General features: G+C 35.3%; 2 protein-coding genes across 2 annotated transcripts; one reads left to right on the forward strand and one right to left on the reverse strand.

The window, feature by feature from the left end:
- Positions 1-662: 662 nt before the first annotated feature.
- LOC118277301 (elongin-C) lies at positions 663-6,519 on the reverse strand. The gene is made up of 4 exons (XM_035596024.2): positions 6,351-6,519; positions 4,661-4,768; positions 4,078-4,303; positions 663-3,649 (listed from the first exon to the last, which is right to left on the reverse strand). Exons 2-4 carry the CDS (start codon positions 4,761-4,763, stop codon positions 3,508-3,510), a joined length of 471 nt encoding a protein of 156 aa, XP_035451917.1. The 5' UTR covers positions 4,764-4,768; positions 6,351-6,519; the 3' UTR covers positions 663-3,507.
- A 1,074-nt stretch (positions 6,520-7,593) lies between these two features.
- LOC118277300 (zinc finger protein PLAGL1) lies at positions 7,594-14,166 on the forward strand. Its single transcript, XM_035596023.2, has one exon. It carries the CDS (start codon positions 7,964-7,966, stop codon positions 9,515-9,517), a length of 1,554 nt encoding a protein of 517 aa, XP_035451916.1. The 5' UTR covers positions 7,594-7,963; the 3' UTR covers positions 9,518-14,166.
- The last annotated feature ends 156 nt before the right edge of the window (positions 14,167-14,322 follow it).

Below are 14,322 nucleotides of genomic sequence, written 5' to 3' on the forward strand. Positions count from 1 at the left end.
GTACGCGTGATCCCGCACCTGAACCGTATCCCTGGTTTTTTAGGGATTCCTTTTCTGCCTCGGTATGCGCTCCTGAGAAACTTTTATCTCAAGGGATTCCACATTCGACCTAGCCGAGTAAATACCACAGTACACAGCACCAAGAGTATATTTATGCTACGTCCATTGGCTTATAGTCATGATGTGCGTAGGACGGGTGTAAATGAGGGGAAAGAGGTTGTCGCGGTCAATGAAGGGAAGTTAATCACGTCACCAATCAGCAGGACTTCTTTAGCCTGAGTTATTATAAGCTCCATACAAAATGTGTCCAAATTGTGTCTAGTAAGGAAATCTGCAGATAGATAATTATGTAGTTTTATTGAAATTGGCCGCAAGTGGATACCAAGACGTGGTGATTTGGAGAAATTATTATAGGGTGTATAGGAAATATACCTATTAATCTATAATATAAAATTAAGTTGGGTTTTCCTTCCTGGCGCTATAATTCCAGAAGGCACGAACCGATTTCCACGGTTTTGCATTCATTGGGCAAGGTCTCGGGCTCCGTGAGGTTCAAAGAAATAAAATAGCAAAGAAAATTCAGGAAAAATTCAAAAGACAAAATCATTGGTGGCGAAGTGGAATTCGCCGGGTTTGCTAGTGACAAATAAATAAAATACCAATAAGAATTTACGGTTTATTAACAAAATAAAAAGCTAAACATTGCGATTTGGTTAATGTTTTAGTGACACTTGACAAAATAAATAATCACATCCTAGCAATCCGGTTAAGCGTTAATTTGTGTGGAACAAGTACATTTCAAATCGAAATAAATTAACATTGCTTATTAAAGCTATCTCTTTCACACATCTATTATTATAATGTGTTAGACGAGTTCAGAAGATAGAAATAAGTAAGTATATTCTTTAATATCTTCTTAATTTTATTCTATCTTCTTCCATTTATTTCTGTCTCTTTCACACATTTACCTTTTGCTAGTGAAGGAGAGAGATAAAAATAGTGTAGGTCATTTATTTCGACCATGAAATGTTTTTCTTTTACTAAGTTTACCTACAGATTAATACAAGTTTTTAGTGAAAATACAAAAAAGTTACCGAAGTATTGAACTAGCAAACAGCATTTTTGGTTTTTGAACGTAAAAAAGTGCTCTATAAATGCGATACCCACAAACTACGGAACAAATATGAGATTATTTTTATTAAATATTTATTTGCGAAAATGTGTATTTTAAGTCAACCAGTGTGTTTGGTTGTAAAACGAAAGTATTTTAGAAATAACTAAATTACACAAAACCTCTTACTTTCAGATGGATTAAGCAGAGATGTACACATTGTACACCCACTTTCTTAAAGATAGATTACAGAAATTCATACAATTTCTTAATCACATTTTGTCCAACCTAAATATTGATGAATTTTAGTACATAACAGTTAAATAAATACGAATAATTAATTCGTTATCTTTAAAACACTTTCATTTTACGCACAAACAAACTACAAAGAGAGACATACCGCCATACTTAGTCATTTAATGGTTACTTAACCCAATTAGCAATTGTTTTCCATACAAAATTGTTACTGAGGAATAGTTTAAGTAATCATTAAATGACTGAGTACGGCAGATAGTATAACTGTGATTACTAAAGGCAGTAGCTACAATCATTCCCAAAATATCCACTATATAATTGTATGTACAAAAATGACATTTACAATTTTTGTTTACTAAAAATTATAATACAATAGAAATCAGACTTTGCTAAAGAAATTATTAAATTCATCGACCCAATATTATTACACCATATTACTATAAAAGGGTTTTACTTTATTTACCCTTATTTGCGTTTACCCAGAGCCGTGTTATATCTTAAACAAGCTAGGCAAGTAACTAAGGCGCCAAGTTATAGAGGGCGCCACGACACGCATGTGCCTAACTACCTATACAGGGTGACTGATAAATTAGTGAACGATATTTAAACACGTGATTGTACTCATAATTACAAACAACTTTCCCAAAGAAACTTCTTTTGAATAATCATTAGTTTTATTTTTATCACATTAAAAAAATATTTAGCATTAGCATGCGCGCGTTAAATTCCAAAATACCTCTCGCTGCAACAGCTGATCATGCGCGCACGAAATTTTGTTATTGTGATAAAAATAAAACTAATGGGTATACAAAAGAAGTTTCTTTGGGAAAGTTATTTGTAATCATGAGTACAATCACGTGTTTAAATATCGTTCACTAATTACCATACAACCTACAGAGCGGCGGGGGCACCAAAAAAAATATAGGGCCCTATGAGGTACTTGCCTAGGACGTTCTCTAGATTGAAACGGCTTCTGTGTTCACCTAACTAGCAAGAAAAGAATCGACTAAGTATTATTATTCATAAATAAGTAAGTCTATCTTGGCTGTACAATTTTCATCTTTATTTGTTTAGGTATAAAGTTGTATTCAGCTTCAGCAGACAGATTATTTATGAATATTATGAAACTTAATGAAGACATATAATTGGTTTGCTCATTTAGCCCTATGAATTATTACGTTCTATATTCTTACTTTACATTCAATATCAGAGCGCCGAACGCGCTCTCGTTTCGATTCTTTTAAACGTAAAGCAAACTCATACTAAGAGTACTGTTTCTCGATAGTGTTGCGTAAATGCTTAATTTTATACGTAAAGTCAACAATCCTAGTAAATGAGCGAACCAGCCATACAAATACAAACTTTATTCAATGAGAAATAAAGTCGAAAATATCACTACAAGAAGTGAGTTTTATGTGTTGTGTTAAAATTGTATTTTTAATAGACAGTTATATAAATGTAATATCACGCATTTTATTCCTCTACAGAGGGGAGACAGAGATGTACTTAGTGTACATGAACTTTTAAATAAACATTGTTAAAATTGTATCTAATATTAAGTAAATCTATTGCCACACATCATTATCATTGATTTCATATTGTAGGCAAACTTTTAAAATGAAAAGTCCTCCATAGATTACTTTTTTCGTTAATTCAACAATGTCACATCCTTTTAGGTTACAGTGTATCCCTGTCTATTAAAAATACAAATATTTATTATCAATAATATGTAATTAAATCCACCATTAATATACCGACGAGTGTCGGTAGATGTTTCAACCGTAAACATGTCGATATCACACAAATAAAATTGTCGTGTGATCTGATCTCATAGTGATCACTTTGATCACTGTGGCGCTAGTGAGACACGTTGCCATGGCAACAAAAATAAATAAAGAGGTTTAGCGAACAAAACTTTATTGCTGTCTGTTAAATATAAAAATAATAAATTCAATTAATTTACTTATTAAGAATGTTTGTTTCAACATTTTACATTACATTATAAGATACATGAGTGAGGAACCTTACATATTTCAAGAGATCTTTATCAGACAGCTGCAAGTTTTAATTACAAACTTTTCTCAGCCAACCTCTTTGGTAGCCGTCCCACTAGCACCATCTACCGGTACATGGCTGTACTCTTAACAGTCGAGGAAGTTGGCGGCCATCAGTAACTCCAGCGCAATTTCCGGGGCGATCGGGAACTCGGGAATCTCCGTCGAGGAGTTTGTGTAGCGAACTTTGTATGTGAAGTACATGCAAACCTTCTGCAGTACATGAGAGCTGGAAGTGAGAAGAAATATTTCAGTATAAATTATGTTCCTTTGTTTTCTTTCGTGCTGTGTATGTAATTCTAACTACGCAAGAACGCGATGCATTCGCCAGATGTGAACACACCATTAGAGTGGAAACTGAGTCTGTGTGATCCATCTAAGTCCACCAATTTTAATCTATCCTCTAGGTCCATCACACAGGTGTTTCAAAATTTCAGTATTTAGTCACAATTATGTCCTCTGTCGGACAGCAAATTATAAAATTCGTAAGAGAGAGGAAGTGCATTTAGAATTAATGACAAAGGAACACTTTACGAGAGTGTTCCTTTCTCGTCGGAGTATTCACAGACTTAGGTACAATTTAGATAAAACAGAGCTGTTATTACATAACCACTAAACAGCCTGTTTGTTACTTAAAAACAATCCAATAACACTCACGGTATCTCCCTAAAGTTGACTTCATTGGCCTCATTCTCAGCAAACTGTCCGGGTCCGCTCAACATGGCCTTGATAGTGCCGGAGGTCAGTGCATGCTCCCTCTTCACAATGAACTCGTGGCCATCTGAAGAGATCAGCTTAACATACATAGCATTTGGGCCTTCACATCCTCCGTATAATTTCTCTTCGGACACAGCTGATCCAGCAGCACTGCCAGTTGCACTGCCTGTATTAGAAAAGAATAAAGGGTAATACATATGAGACTATTTATACATTTATTTTTGAGGTAAGGGTTGAAGTTATCCAAAGTCTTCTAACCTGATTTGGGTGGAGTGAGAAGGAGTATTAGAACCTTACAGACTGAAAACCACCTCATACGTCACGGCTTTTATTCTCTAAGGTAGGCAGAGTTACACATTATGGTATGTAATGCCCAATTTTCACCATTTGTGTTATGAGTCCCATGTAATAGGGAGTGAACCTCCGGCAGTCGCACTTGCGACCACTCGACCAACTAGGCAGTCACTCTACTTGTACACTTTAAGCGACTAATAATCAAATATAGTTTGTGTATTAAAATTACCAGATCCCGCGACAGTTCCGCTGGCAGACCGTTGTTCCTCAGCAACGCTGGTGGCGGACACGGCTGCGGATGCTGGGGTAGAGGCTACTTGCTGCTCAGACATTTTTCCTGCAAGATGATATTATGGAAATTAATAAAAAAAAAGTTACATGTTACTTTACGATAATGTTAAGTATTCATAGATTAGTGAACCATTTTTCACAAAGGGGCTGTCTGTGACTAGACTAGGCCTTAATTTTGAATCTATAACATAAATCAAATTTTAAGGAGTAGCTCAGCAAACTGGTTGTAGTTAAAAAACATATAAATCTATATATTTGAATAAGTAAATTAGTTTCATTAGAGGACTGACTGACAGACCTGAAACATTTCTTTAAATAACTACTTTTTGTCAACTCTTAAAAAGTGCCTTTATGTTCTCCAACAGCCTATAAGTGGCCACTATAGACCAAAGGTCTATTCTCACACAGAGGTTTGAGCATTAATCACCTCACTTGCTCAATGCGGAGCGTTTACAGCCTATTAAAATAAATAATTTGACTTTGATTACAGTTATTTGTATGTGTAGTATATAAAAATGAAAATTTAGAGAATTTTAAATAAATAAAGAAAAAAAATAATACCTACTTGATCATAAAATTATTTTAAGCTAAGATATTATATCTTAGCTGTTTTACATAGGGCTTACAACTTATCTTCAGTACTAAAATTTTTTTTTGATTACTCACCTACAGATAATGGTAATATAATGGTAGTATTCAATATTTTATATTTTAATTTATTTCAATTTGATATCATGTCAATTAAGAATGATAGAATAAATGTTTGGCTACCATAGCCATAAAAACAAAAGGTTTCATAAAAAATATATATTATTTAGGATATTTTGGTTAACAATATCATGATAATTAATGTTGTTAATTTTTTATATTCAATCAAATACAAATCTCTAGTTATAATATCAAAATAATGTGAGTTATAACTGTTTAGGGTTAATAAAAAATAGTGTTATTGTAAACAAAATCAAATACAATGTATTTTGGCCAACAACAAAATCTTTTTCAGTATATCTATGTGTTCAAAGTAAATGAGAAGTAGTATATATTATTAATTTAGTAAGTGTATTTTAATAATAATGGTAAAAGTCATTGTGTTTAGACCACACTATAACATTATTTCTTATCATATTTTTCTGTAGTTTTGAGTTTTATATTGTTGACATGGGCACAATGGAACAGCGTCCAAAGGCCGCGGGGATTATCAGATTTCATAACAATATTATTGTTAGTCAAACTAAATATATTATTTTTATTTACTACCAAGTTTATCAACGTTTTTTTGGAAAATATGCTAGTGAGTTGCCTAGTTTACATTCCCCTATTATAGTTTAACGAGAAAATAAAACTAGAAGCTCCGCGTCATAGCTATGAGCGGACGTATTTCAAACAACATACAATTGATTCGCTAAAATTAGAATATTATGACCTCCACGTACCACAAAAGCGCTTTTATGTATATTCAACACTACTTACAGTTACAATGTTTAGAAATGTCCACTGTTAGTGATCGTAATATTTTTTTACGATTAAAAGAAACCCAACAAATAAAAGATACAGAGGACACAGGAATCCCGTCAGCAAAGCAATTTCATGTAAGAACAAAGAGAGTAGATATATGCACTATACCTTACCTGATTAATTTAGATGCTTTTGGAATTGATCACAAAATTAGTAATTAACACCACAAGGCTTAAAATTTACAATTTTTAAATAAAAACTGAAAGTTAGGTTATCAGGTTCAGAGCGATTGACATTGAATGAATGATGACTGTCGGAGTTGTCGGTCTTCTGAACTGATTGACGAATGAATATTTCGATATTTTTTCTGGCAATGATATTCAGTATACAGCCCACGGTCCCCGAAAAAGGACACGTGACTTTTTGAACACGATATTTAAAAGCATAATATTTATAATTAAACTAACTGAGGTACAGATAATATCCTCTATAGTCAAGTACTTAAAAACTTAAAATCAAATAAAAATCTAATGAAAATTTCACCCCTTTCAGGAATTAGGCTATAGCAAATTGTCAAACTTATGTTAAAACTACTCTACTGTATCCTAGTCTAGCAGTTGAGTAGTCACACTAATTCCCAATCATTTATAATACGATGACTAGGGTTACTGTGTATGGTATATTGTGGTGAGGGCAACAAAAAGCAGCTGGATTTGGACCTTAGAATTTCATTCCAATTGACCAGTCAGCAATATAGAACCATTCAGAAGGTTTTTTTACTGCTTTGAAGTTACAAATTATGTCGCAGTTATAGCCTCAGCTCGATCAATCCGATTATTGTTGCTGTCGCAATATGTTTAGTTCGGTTTTTAGAGGCTGTAGGGCTGATTTCTGTCAAATCGTGGAATGCAGATTTTAGAATCTTCTCTTTCTCTATTTAATTTTTCTTTTCGTGCATTTTCAGATATTGAAATATCGTTGGTTGGATGATGTTTAATAGAGTCAAAATAGTTTGACTTGAGGAGATCACCATTATAGTTTGATACAATACATACATAACACAGTACCCAGTTTATTGTCTGTACTTAGCTTAGAAAATGAAAATTCTTTTTTTACTATGCTTTTTGATTGAACCTTGATTGAACATTGAACATCAAATAGTGCGTTCCAGATTCGTGGTGGTTCAACTTTGTAGCATACCAGTTTCACTTTGATAAGATAAAAACGTAGTAAATTAGATCAAACTATTATCAAGAAAATATAAATACATTTAATTTTTATCTCAAATAAATACCTTAAATATTTGGTAATGTTAATATAAGAAAAATGACCTGCCAGAAGCTGAAAATTCTTCGAACAGTTGCAGTACTGAAAGCACTCAATGTAGGTCAATGGACCACAGCTGACGATTCGGCGGACTTTTTTTGACATGGCTTTTAGCTTCATTTCATTATTTTGACATTTCGTGATTTCGATGTCAAGCGCTACGTATTTCTTTGAAAAAAGTAATTTTTCTATCCGTTTTCAATCTGTATCCAGTTTTTTCAATCGAAAAGTATCTTAGGGGTGTGGGTGGAACTCATCGCTGTGTGAAAATCGACTGCAGACATTAGAAATTCCGCGAGAACCATGTGACACGAATACGAAAAAGGGCTTCCAGACCGTCAATGTGACAGAAATGTTTTCTGCCATCACGACGAGCCAGCACCACCGCGGAGCCGATACGAGTACGACGCGAGCTAAACGAACGGCGATATAGGGCAAGCGCGTCAAAAATGTGCGCGAGATGGCCAGCCCGCCACCAAACCCTAAGGAAGGCGAGGAGGGCGGCTCCGAGTTCAAAGAGGAGCCGAGCGGGGAACGCCCGACCGCCCCGCAGAAGACGTTCATAGCGCCGCCCGCGTCGCAGCTGCCCACGAAGCTGCAGTACGTGACGCTCGGTGCGTCCGGCCCCAGCGGCATCAAGCAGTTGTTCCGGACGGTCAAAGTGGCGCGGCGCATTCCTACGCTGCCACGGCGGCCACGCGAGGGGGAGGGCAGCGCGCCCGGCCCGTCACTACCCGAGGCACGGGAGTCGCGTGGCCGCAAAGACCACGCAAAGCGCCATGTCTGCAGCACTTGTGACAAGCGCTTCTCCAGCCCGGGTAAGCTCAGCCAACATGTTCTGTCACACACTGGCGAGCTGCCCTTCTCCTGCGATCTGTGTGACAAACGCTTCAACTCCAAGTTCAAGCTTGTGCGACACAATCTAATACATAGTGAGGCGCGAGCCTTTGCGTGCAATGTATGTGGTAAGACTTTCAATCGTAAGGATCATCTCACCAACCATGTTAGAGTGCATAATCCAGTTAAAAAGCTTTATACATGTGAAAGGCCAGATTGCAGAAAGTCCTACACTTCCCTTTTGAGCTTCCGAAAGCATGCTGCCCTGCATTCTGCTGAAGAGGGCAATCTTCAGTGTAAGATTTGCGATATGAATTTTACAACTCGGCAAGATATAATATATCACCTTAAAGTCCATACTGGTAGTCGCACTGTTAAAAATGATTCTGATAAGAAGTTTACATGTAACTATTGTGATCGAAAGTTTTTCACAGCTAAGGATGTTAGGCGTCATCTTGTCGTCCATACAGGCAGGCGTGATTTCCTTTGCCCTCACTGCCCACAAAAGTTTGGGCGTAAAGACCATCTGGTGCGGCATGTAAAAAATGCTCATCCTGAAGAATCATGGAAATCTGCAGCCGTTGGTACATCCAGCGAGCCCCCACCTGAGGCATCTGCATTTGAAGAAACCTATACTGAGTATCCCATAGAAGGTACTGAATTTTCAATGTGGAAACCACCCTCACCCAAAGAGAGTACATCAGAGAGTGGTCAACCAACCCGGGTGCCCTCTACAGATATTATTGTAGAAATTCCACCTGACCTCGATATTAAGGTAGAACCTATAGATATAAAGTTGGAGGAATCCCTAGAAATAAAGTTAGAGCAGCCGGGATCACCAGGATGTACATTGCTTCCAGTCGAGTATCCCATGATGTTTATGGTAGCTCCACCATACGCCCAGCCGCCGACGGACTTGCCGTTTTTGTCGACACAGGAGCTGCCTGACCCAATGGAAGCACACCTACTCCACTCAGAGAATGTGGAGTCCCTTTTGATGGATCCGGGCGAGGGCCCTTCCGGTCTGTCGAGCCAAATGCTAGGGCTGTTAGAGGATAGTGAGCCAACATTCACAGGCGAGGAAGGCAGGGTCCAGCAGAGACTACCAGCGTTTACACAAGCCTTCCAGACGGCGCAGAGCCCCAAGCCTCCGCCGCCGCCGCCCCCGCCTCACTAACCTCGCCTCACCGCGCCTCTTGAAGGTAATCTGCAGTTGTTCATTACATTGCAGGTGGCATTGGGAGGTAGTGAAGGGTGAGATTCCTGCATTTAGCTTATGTGAATACCGAACTACCTCACTAGGTAAGGTTGATCTAAGCTGTAAATAGTCTTGAGTGCAGTTAGTAATGCAATTATAATATTGTTGGACTTGATTTCATCTCGTGTAAGCAGATAGGTATGGAAGCCGGAGGGCACGGGCCCTCGGGTTTATATTGCCAAATTGTATATTTGTACGTCTCGGGTATACCAAAATTACTTCCGAATTCTACATGAATATGTGATCTAGTCGTGTATGTACTTTCGGAATTATATATTGTTTATTTATAGCGTACTGCGTACATGACGTTTATGGAGTATAATTGGGACCAACTCTGTGAGCTATTAGATGGAATACAGTTAGTGCTTAGTTGAGACGGGCCGCGTTCACGCCCGGTCCGGTATGAGTATAGTGAGCAGAATACAAGCAGGGCGTATGACTCTTGAAGGCAGTGAGCTATTATAATATGTTTTAGAGAGGCTTGCTGCTTTCGACGCGATAATATAATACAACAGAGAGCATATTCCTTTCAAATCAATAAAGTGAATGTCATATTCTGCCGGAGTAGATTAACATCAGATCTGTCTATAACTAGATTGATATATCATCCTTAAGTGTAAGTGCTAAGTGTTCATAACAGAGTTATTATACAATTGAAGGCTTTATATTGTATGGTTTTAGGGTTCCATTTCATTCTATTGTCCAGAATGATATTGAAGTCCTTACAACAGGCAGACTTGAGCTAGAAACAAATGCAATAAAATGATCAATATACCTCAGAGGCACTTGTGCTTCCTATAGAATATACTAATTGGGTGTGTGTCTGATGAGCAAGAAGACTCCGTGTTCATACGTAGTATACGTCGTTATCATTGTCATTGTAACAAAAATGTGCCAAAAGTGATAGGATTGCGAATAGATGAAGTCGACGTACGTTACTCGGTAATCCGGATTTCATTTGCTCGTTAGACTCGCGTGTGCAGGAATTATGAGTAATACTTTTGAACTTTCTTTCGATCTGCCAGCGATAGAAATGCAAAATTTTCATAATTTTGACCGTAATATTTCATACAGTAATAACTTTCAGAATTTGTTACTTCAGAGGAACTATTTTCTTGGCATACGTTTTAGAATAATGAGCCAAATTATGTAATTCGTTTAGTGATGTGTGTCAGATGGTTGATGTTACGATAGCGATAATTCACCAACTTGTTCGGTGCGAAATGGAAGGATATTATAGCTTGATTTATGTGCCTTGCATTTTTCAAACAAAAGTTTTTTTCGCGCTCGACACGTGGACAATTCGCGAGGCATTCACCTTTTGATATTTCTCATATTTTACTCGACTTTCTTTACGACATTTTCTTCTGAATTTTCCATTGAAGCGCTTCTATTGCGCCACTAAGCTTCTTCGAATATATTTCGTCTGGAATGTAAAGAATTATATCAACAGGATTATCCTTAAACGTAAACAGAATCTTGAAGACAATTCCTTATTTCCATAATTTCATTCAATAGAATTGATATTGTCTAAATTTAATACGTGTTCTGTATCCTAATGATATTTTCATGTCGTTCTTAATCGCGAGTTGTGCACGTGTGTCGGTCAGTTAATTTGGAGTGCCATCGAGATTGGGGCATCATTAGCATTAGTCAAACATAACATTAAATTCCCTAAGCATTTACGATACGATAAACGAATGTGCAATGATGTTATTTGTTTGTATCTAATAATCGAATAGCCCGAATGACTAAAAAGGGAAGAAAGCTGAAAATTTACAACTACCCACTCTTAAACTTCCCGATTTCGGTAGCACCAAACATTTTGAATGCATTTCCTGACACATTAACATGTTTAAATCTATATTAAGTTAAAATAGTTTTCGGTAATGTAAAGGTTTTAATAATAATGGTCAATGTTCGGCGTCTGGTTATGCAAGGAGCGCATATTATGTGAGATCATGATGTACACGCTTGATACGTAGAATATTATGTGAATAATTCTAATCTATTAGGTTAATAGGACTGTAAAAAATTTAATCTACCTCAAATGCAACTTATTCTTTTCTAGAAATTTAATTGTACTATGTTAGGTTAGTGAGAAAATTAGTTTTTTTTTCTATTTGAGAAATACACGACCATAGGGCTGGTTGAATCAGTTAACACCTGTTGTCTTAATTTAATGTATAAGTGTGTGAAGCATATCGAAATCTTTATTGATATACAAGTTAAATATGTATGATTATTATTAATTTCGCTTTTTATTTTATTGCTCTATAAGAGTGGCCTTTGAGTTCAATGTGGAATAGTTTTCGGATCGAGCTAATACAAAGTTTACAATCGAAAGATCTGGAATTTTAAAGATAATGCAAGAAAAAAATAAAAATAAAAAAAAGTTTATCTATAATAATGTTAGGACCTTTCCTATCGCACATTTGGTATAAGTAAAAGTAAGAAATTTTCATATATTTTGTATATCGATGATTATACATATTTCCTTTAAGCAGATATCAGAAAAGATTTCCGCAAAAATGTTTTTTATAAATACAATTTATATGAAACTGTTAATGTTTAAGTTTTTTCGACTGTTGTATGTATTTGTTGGAAATATTTTTGCTAAATCCTTCCCGAGGTTGTAGACTGAAAACCAATCGGTTTGTTGGTTTAAATGTATGTAAGGCTTCAGCTTACCATGGTGTGATCATGCAATTTAACTTTAACTGAAAGAGAACAAATCTTTACAATATTCAGAAGCATAATACCACAATCTTCGCACTTTTGCAATAAGTTACATTTTTGTAGTTTTTGTTTTAGTAAATATTTTTGATTTTGTTCTGTTTATATTTTCATAGTAACATCTAAGCTACGGCCAATCAACACACCGAGATCCCGCGTCAGTCTATGCCCTTATACCACTAGTCATATACAATAGCAGTACATTATATTCTCAAATAGGCAGTTATACTGAGTGATATTTACCTATCTGACGATTAACAATAGTTTTACAGCAATCGGTGCAAACTCCTGAGTACAAAACTACACATAGTGTACAAACAGCCGCGATTTCATCTAATTAAAATCTATGGAAGATGACTGTTGCAGGATAACGTCGGCGGGGATAAAGTTTATCAAGCACGTTCTATAAAAACGTCTTATCTACATTTAGAACAAAGAAAAATACTACTATTTAATTTGCATGATAAGGCTCCGAGGTCCTAATTAGATGAAATCGGCGCTTATACGTTTTCCTCATATTTTATTATTGATACATAAATATACAACGACACAATGCAATATATTTTTATAAAGTTTTTTTAGATTGTAAAATAATTATTAAAATAGTTAACATATCAAAGACTACCATGTACGGCCGTTTTTGTTGTCATGTAACTTGAATATTTAATATTAAAGTTCATACTTGTATTTATTTATTTAACATTTTATAGTTAACAGATGTCGATTGACTATAAATTCTGTTTTGGCGACACTATAAGTGTTTACCTTTTTTATTTTAATAAATTGGGGAATATCTATGCATAATTGTTAACCTTTTTCATGTAGCCCCAGTTTTTTTTATAGTTTTTATGTTTAATAATGAGTGTAACTCATTATATTTATATTTTTGTAAAAACGAAATTATGTTGTGTAATACCAAATACATAATTATTATCATATTTTTTATTTTGTGCTTACATTCTGTAAAGTTTCGAATATTTTTTTAATTTCTCTATGTAAGTTTTGGTTACAGCAACGAAGCTGCTGTGAGTGATAGAATAATATTGTTTGTAGATCATGTTATAATTTACGTCGCCTTAATCAAATTGCATTTCGCAAACATATTCGCAGAAAGATGTTCTATATAATGAATGAATCTTGCTAATAGTATCACATTAAATTACTTTCTGTACACACCCACGGAGGTGTCGAAATCTGCACAAAACAATTTTGTATAGTAGTATTCTCTTACTCGTAGCAAAAAAATAAAATTTGTAAAAAAAGATCAATAGTTATACGATATACGTAATTTTGGTACATACATAGGGGCCTTATAATAATTAAAAATTGTAGATGATTTATTGATTTAAAATGAAAAATTTAAATATTTTTAGAAACGTATGATATTTTAATAGAAATGATCTATTTTTGTTACGCTTTATGGAGTAATACACATTGAATTTTGTAAAAAGGTAACTTTTCATTTTATTTTTTGTGTTGGAAATCAAGTTTTATGGTTTTTTTTTACTAGACAGCTAAATGTTAACATCGGTGCAGCTACGGTTACTTTAATTGACAACTTTATAATGGACGCGCGGTTAATTGCAAATTGATTTGGTAATTTTGTACATAAATATTACCTAGGGGTGTACAGAAGCTGGTCTTGTTATCCTTCATTCAGAGCCCCAATCACCGTAAATCTTGATTTTGAACACGGCCGTATATTGACCGTATCTACTAACGCAAAATATTTCCCTCGCAGGATAGCCTAATGATAATAAATTATAAACATTGTACCTGGTTTATAATAACATGATGTAATGGTCTTCATTGTAATAAATATTTGGAACATCCATTTTGTTTTGTTTTCCCGCCCGCCATTTTTTTACGTTCGAGTTTTAAGTTATGTTTCCGGGGCAAAGACATTTCATTATTATTCCACTTGTTAGTGTCTTCAAAACCACAATCCTTTGTAATTTGTTTAAGAAAATTATATTTATTAAAAAATA

Source organism: Spodoptera frugiperda, chromosome 10 (assembly GCF_023101765.2).
Source record: "Spodoptera frugiperda isolate SF20-4 chromosome 10, AGI-APGP_CSIRO_Sfru_2.0, whole genome shotgun sequence".
Lineage (NCBI taxonomy): Eukaryota > Metazoa > Arthropoda > Insecta > Lepidoptera > Noctuidae > Spodoptera > Spodoptera frugiperda.

Excerpts from the sequence above, each read along its gene's own strand:
- LOC118277301 (XM_035596024.2), bottom strand. The coding sequence starts at position 4,763 with ATGTCTGAGCAGCAAGTAGCCTCTACCCCAGCATCCGCAGCCGTGTCC. Across the intron at positions 4,304-4,660 it reads CGGAACTGTCGCGGGATCTG|GCAGTGCAACTGGCAGTGCT; the intron begins GTAATTTTAATA and ends TTTCTAATACAG. Across the intron at positions 3,650-4,077 it reads GTCAACTTTAGGGAGATACC|CTCTCATGTACTGCAGAAGG; the intron begins GTGAGTGTTATT and ends TCTCACTTCCAG.
- LOC118277300 (XM_035596023.2), top strand. The coding sequence starts at position 7,964 with ATGGCCAGCCCGCCACCAAACCCTAAGGAAGGCGAGGAGGGCGGCTCC.